The 23,606-nt window shown below is 37.8% G+C and overlaps 1 protein-coding gene across 1 annotated transcript in view; it reads left to right on the plus strand.

The window, feature by feature from the left end:
* SPTLC2 (serine palmitoyltransferase long chain base subunit 2) overlaps positions 1 to 23,606 on the plus strand; it is a 97,891-nt gene that overhangs the window by 29,577 nt on the left and 44,708 nt on the right. Inside the window, exons 3-8 of the mRNA XM_037503772.2 lie at positions 9,291 to 9,445; positions 11,086 to 11,234; positions 12,872 to 12,996; positions 19,342 to 19,435; positions 22,241 to 22,346; positions 22,988 to 23,207. Of these exons, the coding sequence (XP_037359669.1) occupies positions 9,291 to 9,445; positions 11,086 to 11,234; positions 12,872 to 12,996; positions 19,342 to 19,435; positions 22,241 to 22,346; positions 22,988 to 23,207 (849 nt within the window). The remainder of the gene's footprint in view (positions 1 to 9,290; positions 9,446 to 11,085; positions 11,235 to 12,871; positions 12,997 to 19,341; positions 19,436 to 22,240; positions 22,347 to 22,987; positions 23,208 to 23,606) is intronic.

Below are 23,606 nucleotides of genomic sequence, written 5' to 3' on the forward strand. Positions count from 1 at the left end.
GACACTACTACTTTTCCAGCAGTTTCCCTGACACCTATTTTGGCTTTTTGTTGGATCAACATTGCAGCTTAAGGTTTTGTTTGTTTTTATCTTTTGGCTTCAATTTCTTTATCAACTTTTTTTACATTCCATTCAGAAATTTGGGACATTTTTCCCTATTAAATGAGAATGTAAAAATCTAAAGAACCAGCGAACTGTCTGGTAGCTAAGACAGTCCAAGATCAAATTGACTATATAGAAGTGTTAAATGTTAAACTGATTTTTAGATGATTATTAAAATGAAAATTTTAAGTTAAAGAAATGATAGAACTGATGGATCCCGGAGTTAAGCCCTCAACAGTTTTTAGATCCCTGTTTAGGAAACCATCTTAAAGTTTCCTTATTATATTTTAAGCTATATTTTGGTTTTGTACGTCTCACTGAAGCATTTTAAGAATGCCCCGATAACTTTGGTGGTAAATAATTGAAAGTGAAAAAAAGTTACCTACTTAAATCTGGTCAAGCAGTGGAGCTTATTAGAGACACCACGCGGTGACTGGCCACACTCTGCTGCTGTCTGCTGAGCATCTGCTCTTGATCACCAGGATTTGGGTGAGTCAGCATTGCCATTTGGCCTTCTTTGCTAGATCACTCCCAGTGCCATAGACATATTATCTCATCTTAAAAAAAGCCTTCTCCCTCCCATTCTTTGTCTGCTTACTGCTCCATTCTTTCTTCCTTTTAGAGCAGAATTCTCTGACATAGCCTTTTCCAGTGTCTTTCCCACCCTGCTGAACCCAGACTAGTCAGGTTTTTGCCCTCGCTGTTCCTTGCTGTAGAATTTAATTGCTCTTTCTCAGTCTTTTGCTTATTTGGCCTAACTGCAGCATTTGACATATTAAAAACATCTTTGTTCACTTAGTTTCCAGAGCATTGAAATTGCCTGATTTTACTCCTGCCTTTTTGGCCATTTTATTCTTTCGTGCTAGGTCCTCTTCATCTGCCCAGCTTGTAAATGTTGATGTGACTGTGGCTTCATTTTCATCCTTCAACCTCTTCTGTGCTCATCTGTACTTACTACCTGGGTGATTTCATCCCCTGTCGTGACTTTCAGCACCTTCTGTATGCTGCTCAGTCCCAAATTTATGTCTCTAGCATGGACTCCTCATTGAACTCTAGTTCCTGTATGTCTGGCTGCCCACTAAACAGTGCCACATAGGTATCTGAAGCTTTCTACCACCAGAACTGCCAGTGCTCTTGCAGTTCACCTGCCAAGAAAGCGCTTCCTCCAGATAGTCTCAAGGATACTTCCCTCACTTCCTTTTCCTTCTCTTTTCTACCTGCTAAATTTTAGCATGTCTCAAGCATTTTACATCCTCCATCTTTGTTTGATTTTTGCTTCCATTAGCGTTTTTCACTGTCTAAGGGACTTTATATTTTATACATTCATCTTATTCATTATATCCATATTTACCTTTTATTAACCTTTCTACATCTGTGTTGTGTATATTGGTTACTTGTAACCAACAAAAAAGGTTAAAAAATAGTGTGTGTGCCTTTAAACAAATCTCAGACTTTCTGTACAGAAGGAAAATATACTTTCCATGACATACAGTTTATTCTGAAAATTTCTGTGACTGAGTTTGTTGAGCTGTGATTCTACAGTGTGCATTCTAGTCAACTCAGCCTAACCCTGTTCACAAGAAAATGTGCTTTGTCTGATGGTTCTATGGCACTTACCTTTGTGGACTAGAGCAGGGTGCTTTAGAACTGCCCAGCACGGACACTCAAGTCTACACATCTGTAGCCCTTTCTTTAAAAACATGCTAATGTTGTTTGCAAGTTACTACAGTACTGCTGGAATATTTCAGAACATTTGACGTTAATAAATATAACACTGTACACCAAAGACACGCTAGTGAAAAGTCCACAAAGTTTTGAATTTTTATTTTGGCAGTGTCTTTGTAGAGAAGGAGTAGCCTCATAAGCTACATCTAGAAATAACTGAAACACCACAAATCTGTTTCAGAACTTAAGAGAATGTAAAAGTCCCAAATAACTCACACCTGAAAAAAGTGTTGAAATAGAGTCATCCTATGGGTAAAATCATGGTACAGTGAGGAGTATTTCTTTTATAACCCTGTGGTGTTGTCTTTGCCTCTATTTAATGAAGAAAATTAGGTGAAATAGCCTGTGATAGGTTATTAAAAGATGACTTAAATTTTTTTTTTGAAACGTGGCTGAGTAACAGCTTTCCCTATTCATATAAGTCATACCGCTGTTCTTTCCTGTTTCTAATGTTTAAGACAGGAAGTCACTTTCTGGCTGTTTCGATGCTGCCTATGAAGGCATAAAAAAGAGATTCCGAGAGTAAAGATACTTGTTTTCACTAGATCTAAAACTGAGTCATCTCTGTTTGTGCGCGCGCGTGCACACACACCACCCCCCCCACAGGAATACTTCAATTCACAACACTTAAAACTTTTGTTACTTCTACCACTCACAGTACTGTTCATACCTTTACTACTTGCAGGATAGCTAATATGTGCCAAATACTCTTCTAGGCACCAGGCATACAGTTGTAAGGAAAAAGGTAACAGTGATCTCTGCTCTCCTGGAACGTATGTTTTTGTGGAGTCTGAGATTTATTTAATTGAAGCACACTATTTTATAATCTTTTTGTTACATATAATCAATATATAGGTGGATACAACTCACATCTGGAAAGTTTAATAAAAGATAAATGTGGATATAATGAAGGTTTATATAAGTAAGTAGTGAAAAGCCACCACATCAAAAGAAGTAGCTTGTCACCTAGGACACCCCTTCTCTGTCATCACTTCTCCAGTTCCTCTGAGGTGTAACCATTGTCCTGATGTCCTTCGTGGTTTTATTAACTGTGTGTGCATGTGTAAACAATAAAATTTAGTTAAACCTGTTTCTGAATTTTATGTAATTGGATTTGCATTGTGTGCTGTGCGTTTGTTTGCTCCACATGGGATTAGGCAGTGTTGTGTGTGTCTTCACCTGCTGGGTGTGTAGACATGAGTTTCTCCAGTGTTGGATTATAGAACTATAGAGTATTCATGACTTCAATTTCAAACTGTTGAAAGTGGTTATACCACTTTATACATTGGCCACCTGTGTTGGGGAAATCTCATTTTGTCGCATCCTTACCAACACTTACTATTGTTAGATTTTAAAATTTTTTGTCAGTTCTATCTTACATATGATTAATAACTCATTGTGGTTTTCATTTGAATGTCTCCATTTCCCAGTTAAGCTGAACACCTTCTCATGTGATTATTTGAACTATTTTGTGAAGTGTGTATTCAGATCCTTTGCCAGCTTTTTTCTATTGGGTTCCTGCCATTTTTCTTAATAGTATTTGGGAAATTTTTGTGTATTCTAGAAGATACTTCATTTATTTATTTTTTTAAATTTTTTTTTTTTAGAGGCATGTTTTATTTATTTATTTACTTGTTCATTTGTTTTGTTTATACAAGCACTGGGTACAGTCAGAAGCGCGGGAGGGCTAGTGGTAGAAGTGACTTAACTGTGAGTTCTTCGGGCCAAATTATACACAGTGTACTCTTAAATGGGTCTTGTTTTTTACTTAGCGTGAATATGTGCCAATATATGGGGTTTGTGAAATGTCTTTAGGAAATGTTTCTATGAAAAGTACATCCTTGAGGCTGTTTGTTCTTGGCTCTATTGCCAGTCACTTATTAGGCACTTTCTGTGGGCAAACTTGCCTTTATTTTTGTCTGTGTGCGAATCTCCTGCACTAAGATCTTTGGGAGTATAGCGGTTGTGTCTTGCTCATTTTTATCCCCAGTGCTTAGCTTAGTTCCTGGAAAGTACTGGTCAGTAAATGTTTGTTCAGTTAATGAGCAATGAATAAGGGTCTAATCCTTCAACCAGCAGGGTTAGCAAATCCTAAGACAGAAAAAGGATTGGAAGCTAGAATGAAGCAGAGCTCTGGGAAACCAGTGACAGAGCTTTTGTGGTTAGGAAGGAGAGGGACGGATGCAACCTCTGAGAGTGAGATGGCCAGGATCAGGGAGCTCACCCCCCTTACTGTTTCAGTGAGACCCTTCCCTGTGAGGCACAGACTCCCCCAGTGAAGCAGCTGTCACAGTGAGGTTATAGAACAAAAGCAGGTGGGACAGAAGGGTAGAAGCTGAGAAATTCCTTAAGTGGCCAGGGTAGCAGTTTGACCGTATGTGGAAGGTTTGGTAGAGAGACCTGAAGGGCAGCTAACCAAATTCCCTTCAGCTTAGTTATGAAGTAGTAAAGGGGATGAAATGGATCACTATGTAGGGCCCAGTTCTAGACAATAGGAGCATCTGTTTCTAAAAATATCTCGTGCACTTTAAATATTCTAAGATTAGGGTTAAACTAGGTTTAACTAAGGTTAATCTTTGCAGTCATTCATTCAAATATTTTTTTATTGAACACTCAATGTATGTTAAGTTCTTTGCTAGATCTGAGTATACATTAAATAAGACAGTTTTCTCTGCAAACAAGGTCAACTATTCCCAACCCCCACCTTTTACCTCTAATACCCCTCCACATCCCTTTCTTCTTCCTCCTGAGTTTAATCAAAGTGAGATGACTTTAGTCAGTGCTGACCTAATATTCATTGCTCATTAACTGAACAAACATTTACTGACCAGTACTTTCCAGGAACTAAGCTAAGCACTGGGGATAAAAATGAGCAAGACACAACCGCTATACTCCCAAAGATCTTAGTGCAGGAGATTCGCACACAGACAAAAATAAAGGCAAGTTTGCCCACAGAAAGTGCCTAATAAGTGACTGGCAATAGAGCCAAGAACAAACAGCCTCAAGGATGTACTTTTCATAGAAACATTTCCTAAAGACATTTCACAAACCCCATATATTGGCACATATTCACGCTAAGTAAAAAACAAGACCCATTTAAGAGTACACTGTGTATAATTTGGCCCGAAGAACTCACAGTTAAGTCACTTCTACCACTAGCCTCAAAGAAAAAAATTTAAATTCATTAATTAGCGAAGACCTTACAAAAATTGTATGGGCTCATCTCAAAAATTAGCCATTAAATATCCTTTATTGTTTATGCTTATTTGAAAGGAACCTTCTAGAGGAACATCTCATATGGTTTAAAATAATAGTTACTACCTATTTTGGTGGCCTTATGATCACAGGGGGAAAAAACTGGGAGCTACCACTTCCAAAAGTCGACTTCGTAACAATTATCTGTATTTGTTAGGAATAACTCTGTCTCAACGAAGATGTCCAAATACTTTTATATGACAAAGATGATGAATAACTACAGCAAATGTTCCCAATTTCTGATTACTTCTGATATGCCTTACCAAATGCTTTCCACATATTTTCTCTTAAAAATCCGTGCACCCACTTACAGAGGATATCACCCCCATTTCAAAAAGGCAAGTGGCTTTCCCAGTAAGGGAACTAGTGAGAGACAGAGCCAGGAACTGACCCAAGTCTTACCCCAAAGCTACAGTCTCCCATTCTGTGCTACTGCTGCTAAATCAAAATCTAAATTACTCTTTACAAAGATCACAGTACTCTAGGACCACTGTGCTATAGCCATGCCACTCTTTTCCTATGTTCTGCCAGTGGCCAGTGCACGCACATTTTCCCCACCCCCTGAAATGCCTAAACTATTTTCCACACACCTTTCTGACAGGGTTGTGGATGTGATGTCAGCTCTTACCAGGACCCACAGAAGACATGGAAGGGAGTCCCTGTTCTGCACTACTGTAGGACGCAAGCACCAGAAGCCCTTAGTGCTGGCTAGCACTTACTAGATCCCACCTTCAACTGCCTATTCACCAACTTTGTGGCTGCAGGGCATTTGTGACAGAGGCACCTGAAGTCAGTCCTGGCAAGAACAGATTCCTAATTTGGGTGGCTGCTTAGGAGGGAGGCCCTAACTTCACAGTCCTGGACTCCCCAATGTTATAAATGCCTGAATCTCTGCTTCCTTGGATAACCTACAGTGCTATGCTTATCTCCACTGCCAAGAAAATCCAGTTACTGAAAATCTCATACTGAATGCTTCAGCCAGTTTAAAAACACAAAAACAACAACAAAAAGAAAAAAACTCTGCCCATCCAGGAGGCAAAAGTTTAGTGGAAGCTTATCATGACAGTCAGGGTAACAGGTGAACATGTAACAGACTTGTAGTGTGAGGAACAGGCCATCATAAACAAGGATTAAAAATCTAGACTTTCCCAAAAGTCTCCAGATAAAACCTCAGAGCCTACGTATATAAGGACTCTGGCCCCTACAACAAAGCAGCTTCCTCTTAAAAGTTGGGGAATGGCAGCCTTAAGTAGGGACATACATCCCTAAGAAAAACGGCAGAATAAGCCTATTTACTTTGTACTCAGACCAGTTTTTCAGCCATATGGGGTGAATGCGGTACATGACCAGAATCTCAAAGGAAATGTTTTACCTGAACGTTAGCAATAAAGGGCTAGGGCCCCACTTTCCCAAAGCCCAGTTTATTTCTCCCATGTAAAAACAGGTACCAGTTGTAATGGAGGAAAGCAATGTCTTGAGAATTAATGATTTCTACCACAATCTAAATTTAACTTATCGAGGGCCTCCCCGGTGGCGCAGCGGTTGAGCGCTGGGTTGCGAAGCTGCCCGCGGCCTCTGCGGCGCCGGTTTGATCCCCGGCTGCTCCCCGGCCACGGGAGGAGGGTCCCACATGGCGCGCAGACCTCTCCTGCCGCCCGCTGCTCCCCTCAGCAGTGTACTTCGGTCCTTCTGCCTGCTCTGCTCCCCGCTCTGACTCTGGTGAATTCTCTCACCCTCCCGCGCTTCTGACTGTACCCAGTGCATGTATAAACAAAAACAAACAAACAAACCAGCAAACAAATAAATAAAGCATGCCTCTATTAAAAAAATAAATAAATAAAAAAAATAAATAAAAAAAAATAAATTTAACTTATCGATCATGTTATATACCTAAATTTCTTTTCTTTAAAAATCTATACTATATCCAGATAATATGCTCTTTCTTCTTTACCTCCTTATTAGGCTGAATCATATAAAATGATCATTTTAGCGGTTTAAAAACGGTCAAATATTGCAAACAAGGTCAACTATTCCCAACCCCCACCTTTTACCTCTAATACCCCTCCACATCCCTTTCTTCTTCCTCCTGAGTTTAATCAAAGTGAGATGACTTTAATCAGTGCTGACCTAATATTCATTGCCACTTAAGGAATTTCTCAGCTTCTACCCTTCTGTCCCACCTGCTTTTGTTCTATAACCTCACTGTGACAGCTGCTTCACTGGGGGAGTCTGTGCCTCACAGGGAAGGGTCTCACTGAAACAGTAAGGGGGGTGAGCTCCCTGATCCTGGCCATCTCACTCTCAGAGGTTGCATCCGTCCCTCTCCTTCCTAACCACAAAAGCTCTGTCACTGGTTTCCCAGAGCTCTGCTTCATTCTAGCTTCCAATCCTTTTTCTGTCTTAGGATTTGCTAACCCTGCTGGTTGAAGGATTAGACCCTTAAATTTTTTCGCTCATGTTTATATAGTAAGAACAAAAAATAATGCTTTCTGTTGCTAATAAAAATGTGTCTGTGGTGGAGTTAATTCTCCCAGGTAATTAGGTTAATACCTTTAACATTAATGTGCACTGTTAAGAAAAATCATAAAGAAATGAGATCAAGAAGAGTTAGTATAGTTTATTGGAGATGACTGTTTTTCTTGGGAAATAAGTCTAAGGCGAATAATTGGTGAAGGAAAGCCCTTAATTAGAATTTGGATGTTTCAGTTCCAGTTTTCCTTCATCCAGTAGTTCCTGTTGAAAGAGGAGACTATGAAAAGATACATATTATTTAAGTTATAAATTTCCAGTTGTGGGGCCTCCCTGGTGGTGCAAGGGGTTAAGCACCACACTATGAAGCAATCCGCAGCCTCTGCAGCACAAGTTCCATCCCCGGCTGGCCAGGGAGAAACTCACATGGCGAGGCAGACCCCTCCTGTCTCGCCCGCTGCTCCCCTCAGCAGTTTCAGTTGGTCTGCCTGTTCTGTTCCCTGCTCTGTCTCTGGTGAAGCATCTCATACACACCCTTCCCCCCACAACTCTGGCCTGTACCCCAGCTCTTGTATGCATAAATAAATAAATCTTTAAAAAAAAATTTCCAGTTGCGATAGACACATTATTTATGGATATTTTTCCTTAAGGAAATGTGAATGTTAGAACCAATTTCAAGAAACATGGTATCAGATACTGCAAATTCCTAGAAGTATTTTCTGACTCTCCTCAGGTTTATTCAAGGAGCTTTTAATCTACTGTAACGCTTATTTTAATAGGCATGTTAAAGTCCAAGGTCATGGACAGTTGTTTGAATTTTTATGTTGAGTCTTCTTTAGAATGAAAATCTCTTGCACAATAAGGATTAAATTTGGAGTGTTTTTTATTGGTATATTTAACTGATTTGGTGTGGCACCAAGCTCAGATCCGAGAGGTAGAAATTCAGCAGTTTGCTGCCTATAGTAAAATTGGAGTGTAGTTTTCTTTCTGTTAGTGTACCTTTTTCCTTTGAGAGTTGAACAATCTCATGTGGTCTGGTCACGTGTGTTCTGAGCGATGGTCATACCACATGGGACATAACATTATATGTTCATTACATCTGCAGTGTGACTACTTCTTATCAGTTAACTTAATTCCAGAAAAGAAGGGGGACTAAGTCCTGATCATAGGAATTTGAGAAAAAATATTTATAATTTTAAACTCCCATCCAAGGACAGAAATGTAAGGTAGATATCTTTCTATAAACTACCTTCTAGTGTTTTGTTTATTGTTTTTCTTTGCATTTGTTTCATTTTTATCCTTGAAAATATGCAATACTATGAAAGAATTTGGAATTATTTTTCTTGTATAAAACTGAGGGAATTTTATGACAATTCTCCCTAACGTGTTACTGGAATGGACGGGATGAAGAGCAGTCTTTTTTGAGGTTATTAGAAAGGAAAAGCATGTAATGACAGAACAGTACAAATAAGTTTTTCTTTTGTGAGGCCTACCTTTTAAAGTTGAGTTCTTTGACTCCGCACTCATGCAGTCAGATGTTTATATAGTCAGCCCTCAATGCTAAGTGAACTTTACTAATTAAGAGTTGTTTTAAACAGAGAATTGATGTTTTTTTCAAATCAGTTAAGTCAGTATAATTGGCCTTTCAGTCTCAAGTACTCCTGGAATATGAAAAAGGAAGTTGTAAAAATTTTAATGTAAATCAATTAAATTTCTAGTATTTCACCATTTGTTGGCAGGACTTTGTGTCACTGTATCAGGATTTCGAAAACTTCTATACAAGGAACCTCTATATGAGGATAAGAGACAACTGGAATCGACCCATCTGTAGTGTGCCTGGAGCCAGGGTGGACATCATGGAGAGGCAGTCTCATGATTACAACTGGTCATTCAAGTGAGTCTTGCTTTCTTCCTTTCTGTAATTGAAGTATAATTGACATACAACATTATATTAGTTTCAAGTGTACAGCGTAAGGACTTGACATTTGTATGATGTGATGACCACAATATGTTTATTGCCCATCTATTCTTAGCAGTTTTTCAAAACTACAGTACAGTCTTACTGCCTGTGAAATGTGTGCCTCTTGATCCCCTTTACCCATTTCACCACCTCCCAGGAAATTATTTGACAACAACAAAAAGAATTTCTTCACTTCAGAAAAATACTCTATTGCAAATTGAGTATTTTGTCAAAACAGATATAGAAGTTGAGTACAATACAACATGATCAGTTTCCTTGCATGTTAGTGTGTTTGAAATTTTTAAATACCCTTTTCTATTAACATTTGATACTGTTGGATTATAGTTGAAAATAAAATTTGACTTATTAAAAAAATAGAGAAAAACTCTTCTGTTATGCCATTTACCAGAATCAAGTGTCTGAGTTTATTTCATTCTGAATATTTTTGTTTCTCAAATGATTCAAGGATGTATGTCGTGTTAAATGGAGTGAATGTTATGTATTTGTATGTAACATATATGTTAAATGGTTTGAATAGTTGAACAAACTTCTTAATAGCCATAAGATTTTATTTTATGGTTTAGATTGTTAAAGTATTCTGTGATTGTATTTCAACCATTGCCATTATTAGATTGCCATTATTAGGATTGCCATTATTAGAAACAAAAACAAATAATACAAATAAACTGAAAATCGCCTGTAACAACAACTGCCGTCCTTCTGTAAATCCATTCCTGCACACCCTCTCGACTCAGCAGGGATCGTGGTTACCAGTTTCTTGTGTATTATTCCTCCAGATGTTTCCCTGTGGGATATGTATGAGGTGCATCTATTGGGATTATTCACTAGTAGTTTTTGATTAACCAAAATGGGATCCTACTATAGAAATTATTTTACATCTTGCTTTTTTTATTTGCTAGCGTATCACTAACATCCTCATTATTTCTAGTTCTTAGTATTTTTCAGTATACAAATGTACATAATATCTAGCAGGTTGGGGTGCATCATTCTGTATTAAAAACCCCTAAATCTCAGAGTCAGAGCAGCCACAACTTACTGTCTACATTTCATGTCTGTCTTAGGTTGGTGGGGCCTTTGAACCATCGTGCTCTCACTTAGGGACCTAGATTGACAGTGCTTCTAAATATGGAATGTCACTGGTCTGTGTGCCTGAGAAAGGGACTTTGTAAATCATGTAGTGACTCTTAAAGGGTCCTTATGCATATATCCTTTCATATGAATGTGGTGCAAATTGCTGAGTCATACGACATCTGTCTCTTTTAATGGATAAATATTGCTCAATTGCACCCACTATAAAAAAGGTACTGACTTGTCAACACTAGATAGGATCAGTTTTTGAGTCTTTATCACTTTGGTAAGTGAAAATGGTATTTTGTTTTAACCTACATTTTCTTAACTGGCTATTGAGTTTAAGTTTCTTTTCAGTTAGATCATATTCTCTTTACTTCTTACAACTTCTCTGCTTCCCTTTGTATTACCAGTACACTTATTATTACATCTAAGTGTTTGATTTGCTCATGAGTTTCATAACCTTTTATTATATTGAAATACAGGTACACAGGGAATATAATTAAAGGTGTTATAAACATGGGTTCCTACAACTATCTTGGATTTGCACGAAATACTGGATCATGTCAAGAAGCAGCTGCCAAAGTTCTAGAGGAGTATGGTGTTGGCGTGTGCAGCACTCGGCAGGAGATCGGTAAGTGAGGCTGAATTGGACCAACTGATGTTCTTAGCCTTAAGTTTTTCACGGAGGAGAGAATAATACAGACTAGAGTAAGAATATTAAGCATCCAAATGTGTACTTTGCCGAATAAGTTAGCTCAGATCAAGAATGCTTTGTTTTTCTCAAGTGCGGAATGATTTTAACGCTTTCAACATACTTTCCATTATGTTATACATATAGATTTAACTCTGGAAAAGCTCTGTAAGTATTTGTTCATTTTTAACTTTAATGTTGACTTAATTGACTTTGCAAATGAGGTGTTAGGCATGCTACCTCTAGTACAGATCCTGTGGGTATATGAGGGTTGATCTGTTCCGTGCAGGTAAATTGGGGCTAATGATAATTCCTACCTTATACAGTTATTTCAAGAGTTAAATAATTCCTGTAAAGTGCTGGTAACATGGTAAATATTCAATAAGTGTAAATTCTTTATTATCACCATATGTCAGTAAAATGTAAAGTTTAACAGATTTCTATAAAGAGACTTAATTTATGTTAGTTCAAAGAAAGATTCAAAATTCTTCCTTGTTTGTTCCAGAGAATTAATAACCATAGAAGTTAGAAGGCAACTTTTTGGATCTTACTACTGTGAATCATCCCTCAGCTTAGTAAATTAAAACAATACTTCATTATTACCTCCTGTGGCCTTAGAGATTGTCAAGTGCAGCTAAGTCATTATCACTCAGGATTTCAAGTGATGTGGTCAAGGAAGCCCTGTACAGTTTGACACATAATAATCATACCTTACGTATTTATATTTTATAAAGTCCCTGAATATATTATTTCTTTTGATCTTCACAACAGTGTCATGAACAAATATTATTATTGGTGTTCAGCAGATAAGAAGATGAAGTCCATATAGGTTAAATGATTTGCCTAAGCTTTAAGGACACGTAGCATCCAAGTCCAGCAGTCTTCTTTCTTAGCATCTGTTCTCTCTACTCATTGATCAGTGTTGTTCAGAGAGGGAAGGTGCTTTTTAACCTGTCTTTTGCAACATAACAAACCATTCCAAAATTTAATTTCATGTAAAATAGAACCACGTTTACTTGCTTGTGAGTCTGTACTTTGGGAAAAGTTTGATACTTACCTCATCACCATGTGGTGGTGTGTGAATGAATGAAAATAGACTATCCAGGATGACTTTACATATGCCTGGAAACTCAGCTGAGGTGAGAGGGATGGTGGTGATGGGGTCAGCTGAACGCTGCCCACATCTCTGCTCCCTTTTTCCAGTTCACATTCTCGTATCCTGCAGAACCCCTCTATCTCCACCATGTCTATAACAGACTGGTTCGTTTGTATGTGGCAGTGAACTTTAAAAATATAAGAACAGTTGTTGCCAGTTCTCTTAAGGCTTAGCCCTAGAACTGGCATTCTCCCAACTGGTTTAGGAGAAATTGTTGGCAACCCTCTTTACAGAAATTCTACCACATGTACTGAATTCTAATTTATTCAACCAGTGTGTTATGAGCCATTACTCTTCATAATACTGACACCTTACTCTTAAAAGATTATAACATATAGACTATGATTTTACTTTATAAAATATTGAGTAATTCTTATACTTGGAATTTGGTAGCATTAACTTGGTTAACTTCTTCACACAGGAAACCTGGACAAGCACGAAGAACTAGAGAAGCTTGTGGCAAGGTTCTTGGGAGTAGAAGCTGCTATGGCATACGGCATGGGATTTGCAACAAATTCAATGAACATTCCTGCTCTTGTTGGCAAAGTAAGACTTGCCTGTCGTTTATGATAACCCCCTCATATGTATATATCTAATTTTGATTATTTGGTAGGCATGCAGAGCAAGCCAGAAGCTATGTAAACTGTGGGGTAAATATTGTTGGTCCAGAGATATTTCTAGCACAAACTTTTGGATAAGAATATCCTATAGTGATACAACAGTTGAAGCTTTCTTGCTCCACTTAGCCTTTTCCATTAGATGACTCTTGCCTCCTTCATTTCAAATAGTTTTGAAGGGATTTTAATAAATACCTCATAAAAGATTAAAATTATGAGAGAAAAAATACTTAATTTGGAAAGTCATTTAATAGGTGATTTTTCCTATGTGGAAAAATAAGAAAATATGGAGGAGGTACCCTGATACTTGTCCTTATTGTAACACATGTTGTTCAGCGACATATGGGCAGAGTATACACACACAACGTGCTTTATTTTCTGAAGGTAGCATTTGTGAAGAAGCAATAGAAATGAGAAAAGAGACTTTGTAAATTACATTTGTGCAAATTGGGACTATCAGCTTGAAAAGATCCTCAAGGGTATTTTTCCTCATTTTAACATTAATATCTAGCAATAGGATGTTGAGAAAAATCAGTGCATTAATAAGTCAGAAGACTTGAGTTTTTTGTTGGCTGTATTGTCAAACTTAGTTGTGACAGTGAGCATGTCACTTTTCTGAACTTCAGTTTCCTTTCCAAAATGAGCTACATGGACAAGGTTAACATTAAAGTCCTTTTCAGTTACAAAAATACATGGTTTTTCAAGGACTTGATGGAACAGGTGGAAACCAACGCAGGAGAGACTATTAAACCTACCTGTGTTATATGACATTAAATAAATTGGTTTATATACATTCCAATTAAAAAACAGATTGTCAGATAAAATTAAATTTACAGACACAGGTAAAAGTAAAAGGTTGGAGGGCCTCCCCGGTGGCGCAGCGGTTGAGCACTGGGTTGCGAACCTGCCCGCGGCCTCTACAGCGCCGGTTCGATCCCCGGCTGCTCCCCGGCCACCGGAGGAGGGTCCCACATGGTGCGCAGACCTCTCCTGCTGCCCGCTGCTCCCCTCAGCAGTGTACTTCGGTCCTTCTGCCTGCTCTGCTTCCCGCTCTGGCTCTGGTGAATTCTCTCACCCTCCCGTGCTTCTGGCTGTACCCAGTGCATGTGTAAACAAAACAAACAAACAAATAAATAAATAAACATGCCTCTATAAAATTAAAAAAAAAAATCTTTAAAAAAAAAAAAAAAGTAAAAGGTTGGAAAGAGATACAACATGCAACCAATAGCAAGAAATACTTCTAGAGATGAAGGGAACATTGCATGTTTTTAACCTGTCTTTTGCTACATCACAAACCATTCCAAAATTTAGCCACATTATATTCATTAACCCTTTGGGGACAAAATGGATTGATCTTAAGGTGATTATGCTAAATGAAGTAAGTCAGAAAGAGAAAGACAATTACCAGATGGTCTCATTCATTTGCAGAATATAAGTAACCAAAGAAAACAAGCTGGCAAAGGAACCAGAATAATTCTCAGACTTTATGAAAATTATACTAGTTACAAGAAGGGATGGGAGGGAGGGAGGAGAAGGGTAGAGGAGAGCTGATGAGGAGGAGTGAAGCATGCGTACAAGCAGAGGTGTGAAGTTGTACTCTCAAATTATATAGTTATGTAAACTAGTGGCAAATCAATAAAACTTGAAGAAAACCCATAATTTTAAATGTATAAGCATCAATAATAGAGCCAGTACGATAACCAGTAGCAAGTACATAAGCAAGAAATTGATGAAACAGAAAGGAAAGGGAGAAATGGACAAACATGGAATTATAATTAGAGAGCTCAACACAACACCTCTCTCAAAAATTAATAGAATGAGATAGAAAAATCTGTAAGGATATATAACACTTGAAAAACTCAACCAATTTGATCTAATAATAGCATTTATAGAAACCTTCAACAGCAGGCTATTTACCAAGATAGACTGTTTTCTGAGCCATTAAAAATGTCAACAAATTTAAAAGATTTGAAATTATTCAAAGTATGTTTGCTGACCATAATAGAGTGAAATTAGGAATTAGTAAGCCAAAGATACCTGGAAAATCCTCAAATACTTGAAAATTAAACCACACACTTCTAAATAACCCATGGGTGAAATAAGAAAAGGAAGATAGAAAATATTTTTAACCAAAATGAAATGTAATAAATTACAATTTATGTGATGAAGCTAAAGCAATGTTCAGATGGAAATATGTAACTTCAAATACTTATGCTAAGAAAAAGGAGAAGTTTAGGGCCTCCCTGGTGGCGCAGCGGTTGGGCGCTGTGTTGCGAAGCTGCCCACAGCCTCTGCAGCGCCGTTCTAGCCCCGGCCACCGGGTGAGGGTCCCACATGGCACGCAGACCTCTCCCGCGGCTCCCACTGCTCCCCTCAGCAGTGTATTTCGTCAGTCTGCCTGCTCTGCTCTCCACTCTGACTCTGGTGAATTCTCTCACCCTCCTACGCTTCTGACTGTACCCAGTGCGTGTATAAATAAATAAATAAATAAATAAATAATCAAAAAAGAAAAAGGAGAAGTTTTCTACCTTAAAAATTTCTACCTTAAAAACAATTTAAAAAAAAGAAAAGAAACTTCTACCTTAAAAATTTAGAAAAAGCAAATTAAACCCAAAGATTTCAAACAGAGGTAGGATATTATAAAGGTAAATGCAGAAATCAGTGAGTTAGAAAATAACCAGTAGAAGAAATCAGTGACACCAAAGCTGGTTCTTTGAAAAAGTGAGTAAAATTTGATACATCTCTACCAAACTGGTCAGGATAAAAAGAGAAAAAGTGCCAGTAGCAGGAAAAGAGGACCCCCAACTTTGTACATCCTGCAGACAAAAAAGGATAATAAGGAAGGAGTAAGAGCAACTTGATGGCCTTCAGTGGAACAGTCTTGATACAATGCATGGGAAGATGTGAATGAATGTTCTTTGACTTAGGCCTTTCTGCCCTGCATTTTGGCAGTCTGTACCTGAAATCCTGCTGGAGTTTCTTAAAATATCTTACACTGTTGTGCTAAATAACCTCATCCCTCTCTTCTCTGTAGGCTCACAAGTTCTAAAAATCATATCTAGAATTAGATTTCTTGTAGACAAATGTGGGGAATACAGCTTTAAATATTTATTCCAAATCAAACATTATAGTTGAAATGTTATTAAATATCATTTAATCCATTAAAGATAGCAGCGAATTTATTTTCAGTATTTCTTTGAGTAAGATAGTGAATTTCTGTTTGAGTTGGCTGATTATTCAGCTTAAAGACAGTGTATTAAGAACTTAAGTTTTGGAAACAGAAACTGTATTGTGTCTATTGTGTCACATACTATGCTTGTGACTTTGAACAAGATTTACAACTCCCTAAGCAGGTTTCCTTGTATGTCATAATATACCTGCCTCATAGATTTGTTATGAGAATTGAAAGTAATGATGCATTTAAAACACATTTTAATATAATGCCCAAAGCCTGTTAAGCACTTAGATTTAATTGCTGACATTTAATTTTTAATTTTAAACCAAGGATATCATTGAAACTCATGGTAGATTAGAAGGAAAAATAGTTTGATATACAGAAATGGTGGATAGATTTGAGAAGAAGGAGGTGGTGAACAAGAAGAACAAACTTATGTTGCAGGTTTTGCCAGGGGAAAGACAACTTTAGCTGGAAAGAAAAGAAAATAAAATTGTGTGTGGAAGGAAAGGAGGGAAGGTCCTTTTAAGGTATAGTGGAATGCCCACAGTGGCGAGTAAAGGATCTGGAGATTTGCAGAAGAGAAAGCTAATAACCTCTCTTTGTTTTTTCCCAGTTTCTTTCACTTTTTTCAGTTATAAATGCTTTTTTTCAAAGATATATTGGAACTTACAGAAGAGAGTTGCAAAAGAGTACCCTATGGTATATCCTCATTCAGTGTCCCTTTATGTTAACATCCTACATAATATTGGAACATTTGAAAAACCTTGCATAGCCTTTAGCATATTAAGTAAAGAACTTTTTCAGTTTCGCCAGTCTTTCCACTGATGCCATCTTTCTGTTCAAGGTGCAGTCGAGAACCTGAACTGAACTTAGTTGTCTCCCTCATCTACTCCACTATGTGACAATTCCTCTCTGTCTTTGTCTTTCATGACCTTGACTCTTGGACAGAGCACTGGTCACTTATCTTGTAGGATGTCTTCATTTGGGTTTGTCTGCTGTTTTGTCATGTTTTGATTAAGATCATACATTATTGAGAAGGCTGCCACAGAGGTCATGTGTCTTTCTCAGGGCCATCACCAAATACATGATTTCGATCAATATTACTGGTGATGGGGGCCTCCCTGGTAGCGCAAGGGTTGAGACGCAACCTATGAAGCTATCCGCAGCCACTGCAGCACGAGTTCGATTCCTGGCTGGCCAGGGAGCAACCCACATGGCGCAGCAGACCTCTCCAGACTCGCCCGCTGCTCCCCTCAGCAGTGTGCTTCAGTCAGTCTGCCTGTTCTGTTCCCCACTCTGTCTTTGGTGAATCCTCTCACCCCGCACATCTGTGGCCTGGACCCCAGCTCTTGTATGCATAAATAAATAAATCTTAAAAAAAATATTACTGGTGATGTTAACTTTGATCACTTGACTAAATTTCAGTTAGGATTTCACCCTTATTATTCCCTTTGTGTTTTCCAAATACTATGGTAGAGAGAGGACTACATAAATACCCTAGTTCTGATAAAACTTCTCTCCATTGATTTTAACAACCTTCCTGTGGGTCTTGGCTGTGGCAGTTGTTACCTTGATATTCTGGTGGTGATTTTTCTGCTTTCCTCCTTCTATCTACACTTCTTTTTTTTTTTTTTTTTTTTTTTTGTTGGGACCCACGCTGGTGGCCGGGGATCGAACTGGCACTGCAGAGGCTGTGGGCAGCCTCACAACCCAGCGCTCAACCACTGCGCCACCAGGGGAGACCCTATCTACACTTCTTAATTGGAGTTTTTATGGAAGGAAGAATTGTTGCTTCTCCCTTGTTTGTATCAGTCTAGATTCATAATATTTTATTATTCAGGTCCAACATTGCTTTTTATTTTGTTGCTCAGGTTTTCCAGTACTGGCCATTGGGAGATCTTACAAGTGGGCTGAACGTGCATATATCTGTCCTTTTTTAAAAAGGAATTTATTTGTAGCATGACAAGATGCTCCAGGTTCTAGGTTCCCAGTCCTAGCCTTAGAGTCAACCAATTCTCTTGAGCCCTGATTCCTTTTATTGGAGGATGGTGTTAGAAATCAAGGTTTCGTTTGGAGATGGATATGGTATGAAGTGTACAGTTGCTGAGATGAGAAACTAATAAAACCTAATATTACCTCAGTAAAAAAAAAAGGGAAAGTAAGCTTTTAAAAATCTTAATAATAAAAACTTTGCACGGTAAAAATTTCAGACTCATAACTGTTTTATAAGTTTAAGTGTCCTTCCAAGAATTACTTTATAGTAATTGGGCATATATATGTGTCTGTGTATCTTCTCTTATATATTTTTTTAAGATTTATTTATTTATGCATACAAGAGCTGGGGTACAGGCCAGAGATGCAGGGGGTGAGAGGATTCACCAGAGACCAGAGTGGGGAACAGAACAGGCAGATTGACCGAAGTACATTGTTGAGGGGAGCAGTGGGCGAGTAGGTAGAGGTCTGCTGTGCCATGTGGGTTGCTCCCTGGCCAGCTGGCGATAGAACTTGTGCTGCAGAGGCTGTGGATTGCTTCATAGTGCGGTGCTTTAACCCTTTGCGCCACCAGGGAGGCCCTCTTATATTCTTATGAGAGCTTGTCATTTATTTCCTGTTTTTCATCTAACTGACCATTTTGAGGTGGTTGTTGACAGAGAAAAACCTACTTCTGATTTTAGATCGTACAGATTTCTGAAGGCTCCATGAGATATAGAAGAGTAAGAAAGGTGAAGAAATAGAAACCAAGAACTTAAGCTTTCTCTTGTTGCCTTAGCAGAAACTCATGTTTACAAGTTAAAGTAAAGCTTGTTCAGGCATTTTCAGTACAAATGGAGGCCTGCATTCCAAGTCACGGAAAAAAAGATTATGAAAAATACATTTTTTCCCATAGGTGTTAAGTCCCTTAACTTCTCCCCCAAACACTTTACCCCAATGAATTAAAAATAAAACATATATTTTTTTTTCTTCTTGAAATTGATAGCTTTGGGTTTTGTGCAAGCTTTCCTTAGTAAGATATAATTGATGATTTTAGAATTTTGTAATCTGTGTAACTAAACCTTCCCCTCAGTTTCTTATCTCCCTATGTTTGTGATTTTGCAGGGTTGCCTGATTCTGAGTGATGAACTGAATCATGCATCGTTGGTTCTGGGAGCCAGACTCTCTGGAGCAACCATTCGGGTCTTCAAGCACAATAGTGAGTTTGTTGTGGGATTCATTACTTTAGTATTAAACATTCTTTGGGTCAGTAGCAGTAGTAACATTAATTTCATTAATAATAGAAAATATAAATGAAGCTGAGATATTAAATATTATTATGGCTCAGTCTTGTAAGAGTTAACTGTCTTCTCTATTAGAATAAAGATAGAGGAGAAGCCTTTTGGTAGAATATATAACATTCTCTTTTTATTTGACTTTCAGTTTTAACATCTTCCTGGTTGATAAGTCAGTTTTTCATTTAATGTCTGTGGTGTATCTTGCCACAACACTAGAGGTAATGAGATAAATAAAGCAGCATCTCTGATTGCAAGGATCTCTTGCTGGTTAATGAATAAACCAGCTGTTATGATACAGTGAACTGATAAAATAAGTATGTTAACAGATGTTATAGAAGGATAGAGAAAGTTGGTTCTAAGCCAAAACTTTCTCTCTAAATGGGAATATCTTTGTGTATTACTAAAATAGCCATTTACAATAAAAATGTGTAACTATTATGATTAGAAATACTCACATGTAGGGAGGAAAGATTGCCTTACTTCTACCAAAGATTACCAGTCTTGCTCCAAATTGTGTACATGTGCAGACAAAAGTCTAGAAGAATATTCACCAGAATGTTAGGTATATACCTCTGGATGGAAGGTTTGTGAATGGCAGTCATTTTCTCCCTTTTATCTTTGTCTTATCTAAAATGTTTTGCATTGAAAATGAAACAAACTATTTTGTTTTATGTAAATGGATTTATTAAATACTTGTGTAATATGCTATTTTCTTTTTGCAATGCATGATGGATGTTGTTGGCAGTTTGTGGGACTCTACTCCCCTTAATGCCAGGGTGGCGAGCTAATGACTGGATGTGCCCTAAATCAGTCCACCCAATAGTTTGGTCACTGAGGTTTCTAAAATTTTCAGCTACAAAGAGTACTACCTCACTCATTTTTGCTCAGTGGTCTGATAGTGCCTAGGATAAATTCCTATTAGTCTCAGAATGCCTGGTTTAAAAGCTAAACATTTTTTTTGTTTTGTTTTGTTTTCCAAATTGCCTTTAAGCATAGTGCAAATTTTTGCCTAACAACCTAACTATTTCTAGTAACTGGCCAACATAGACCATTTTGAATTATGTTGTCTTTTTTTTTTTTTTAAAGATTTATTTATGCATACAAGAGCTGGGATATATCCCAGAGTTGCGTGGGGTGAGAGGATTCACCAGAGACAGAGTGGGGAACAGAACAGGCAGACTGACTAAAATACATTGCTCAGGGGAGCGGCAGGGGAGACAGGAGAGGTCTACCTCCCCATGTGGGTTGCTGCCTGGCCGGCGGGGGATCTGTTTCATAGTGTGTTGCTTAACCCTTTACGCCACCAGGGAGACCCTATGTTAAGTCTTTCCTAATAAGTAAATAGGAAGTTATTTTTATTTCTTTGATTACTAGGTAGGTGTTGAATAACTCTTTATATACAGTTACTGTATTTGTATTTTTTACTTTGTAAATTAGCCGTTTTCAGGCTTTTTTTCTTTTTTACTAAGAACCCTTTATATTAATTATTATTTCTTTTATGTTGCAATATTTTAAGATTTGTTTTTAACTTTGTAGTATCTTCTGTGAACTTATTAAAATATTTTTGTCAAATTTCCTGTCACATGACTTTTGGATTCTGTATAATGCCTTTCCATTCTAAGATTATAAGGTTATTCTCATTTTCTTCTGGTAGTTTTGTGGTCTATTTTTAATTTAAACCTTTAATTTTCATGGCACTTGGAGAGAGTAGTATGAGAAAGAATGAATTTTTTCCCATTAAGTATGTAGATAATATCATCAAGCATTCTACTAAAGATACTTCCTTTCATCTAAGAATTTGAATCAATATTTATTTTTCTCTTCTTTTATATATAAGTGTATATATATGTATACATACACAGAAGAAACTAAAAACAATGAGTGCATTTTGACTTGTTTCCTGCTGACCCCACATACTGCCCTACTGTGTTTGTGATATGTTTTTATTACCTTACTTCTCTTTTCTACCAAAGTCCGTATTTATGAAAACAGCAAATCGTATATCTTTGTAAACTCTTCATTCAGTGATGAGCAATAAAGAATAGAAAACCAGATTTTATGATAGGGTGTTCCCCACTGCTGTTCAGTAAACCCCAGGGCATTATTTGAGGGCAAATTTTTTAAGTATAAAGTCTTCTATAGTGGTAGTAACAGTGGTTGTCAAATCATTTATCTTTAACAACTACATGATTCTCTTCATTAATGGTAGTACTTAATTTTTTTTTCTATGGTTTTAAACATTTGTTACATTTTAGATGAGGTATCAGTTCAAGGTAGTGGTAGATCACCCATGATACACTATCTTCTTCTACCCAGTTAATGTTCTTCCCTGAAAAACACTTTTTTTTTTTTTTTTTTTTTTTTTTAAGATTTATTTATTTATTTATACAAGCACTGAGTACAGTCAGAAGCGCAGGAGGGTGAGAGAATTCACCAGAGCCAGAGCAGGAAACAGAATAGACAGACTGACGAAACACACTGCTGAGGGGAGCAGCGGGCCTGGCAGGAGAGGTCTGCGCGCCATGTAGGACCCTCGCCAGCGGCCGGGATTGAACTGGCACTGCAGAAGCTGCGGGCAGCTTCACAGCCCAGTGCTCAACCGCTGCGCCACCAGGGGAGGCCCTGAAACACACTTCTTGAAGAAGAAATGCGTATTTTCATTTTTAGAATAAATATTGGAAAGACTAAAGTACTTTGTTCTGAAATTATTTTCTTGTGTGCTATAGATATGCAAAGTTTAGAGAAGTTATTGAAAGATGCCATTGTTTATGGTCAACCTCGGACACGGAGGCCCTGGAAGAAAATTTTAATCCTTGTGGAGGGAATATATAGGTAACGCTGGTTTATTATTCTTGCTTTTGTGATCTGGCCCCATGGAGTCAAAATTCTTCAGCTAGGAAGAATACTATTTTCTTGGAAACTAAAGAAATATTGTTTTTGACTTGTGAAATACCTGGAAGCAGAATTAACACTGAAGCAGAATTCCGCTTTCATTCTCCATCATACTATAGGGACTCCAAATCCTCCTATTTAGGCCTTTTACTTTTCTTCATTTTGTAGAAGGAATTTATACATAGGGGCAAGAATTGGAATTTATTTTCTAATATGTCAAAACAAATGACAATCCATTTAACCTGAAGAAATATTTTGGTAATTTTAATTATATATGCAATGTGATGCAAAGTCTAATGTTGACTATAATTACAAGCTTTATAAGAATCTACTGTAACTTTAATCCTTGTCTGGTGAATTATGATCAGTCATATTCTGGTGCTTATTTTAAAAGATTCAAATCTCCTTTCCCCTAGACATCTGTGTAACGTGGCATCATGTAACTTTGCCTGTTTGAAACCACAAGCAGAGATGTTAAGACCATTTAAAAGGCAAAAACTTTGAAAAGCAATAAGAATAAAGCAGCTTCTAATTTTGAGCATTACAAAGACTCAGTGTATGTTTTTACCCTGTTTTGCTAGCATGGAGGGATCAATTGTTCGTCTTCCTGAAGTGATTGCCCTTAAGAAGAAATACAAGGCCTACTTGTATCTAGATGAAGCTCACAGCATTGGGGCTCTGGGCCCTACAGGTCGAGGTGTGGTGGAGTACTTTGGCCTGGATCCTGAGGATGTGGACGTTATGATGGGAACATTCACCAAGAGCTTTGGTGCTTCTGGAGGATACATTGGGGGCAAGAAGGTAAATTGACAATGAGAATTATTGGCTAGGGATAAGTACTGGCTACTGGAATTGGTAATTCATATTTAGCAAATAGAGTTCTGAACTAGAATGTGGAGTAGCTCACAGAGTCAGTGGACTTCACACTTCAGCTGCCTGTTGAGCAACGGATGAACTAAAAGCTGATTCTGTCCATTGTTTGTTGTTTTTTCACTTGAGCGTCTTCCTAAACTGCACACTGGTCTGAGATACAGAATGCCCTCTTGTATGAAAGAACACACAGTGGCACTGCCTGTTTGCCAGCCTTCTGGCAGGTGTGGGTTGTGCTCACAGTTTCAAAAGTAGTGGTAGTGTCACTGGAGCCGGTCAGAGTAGACTAGTTTCCCTGCCCTTGAATTGAAAAGCATCTTGGGTGAGTAT

The sequence above is a fragment of the Talpa occidentalis genome, unplaced genomic scaffold, assembly GCF_014898055.3.
Source record: "Talpa occidentalis isolate TD23 unplaced genomic scaffold, MPIMG_talOcc4v2.1 talOcc4.11, whole genome shotgun sequence".
NCBI lineage: Eukaryota > Metazoa > Chordata > Mammalia > Eulipotyphla > Talpidae > Talpa > Talpa occidentalis.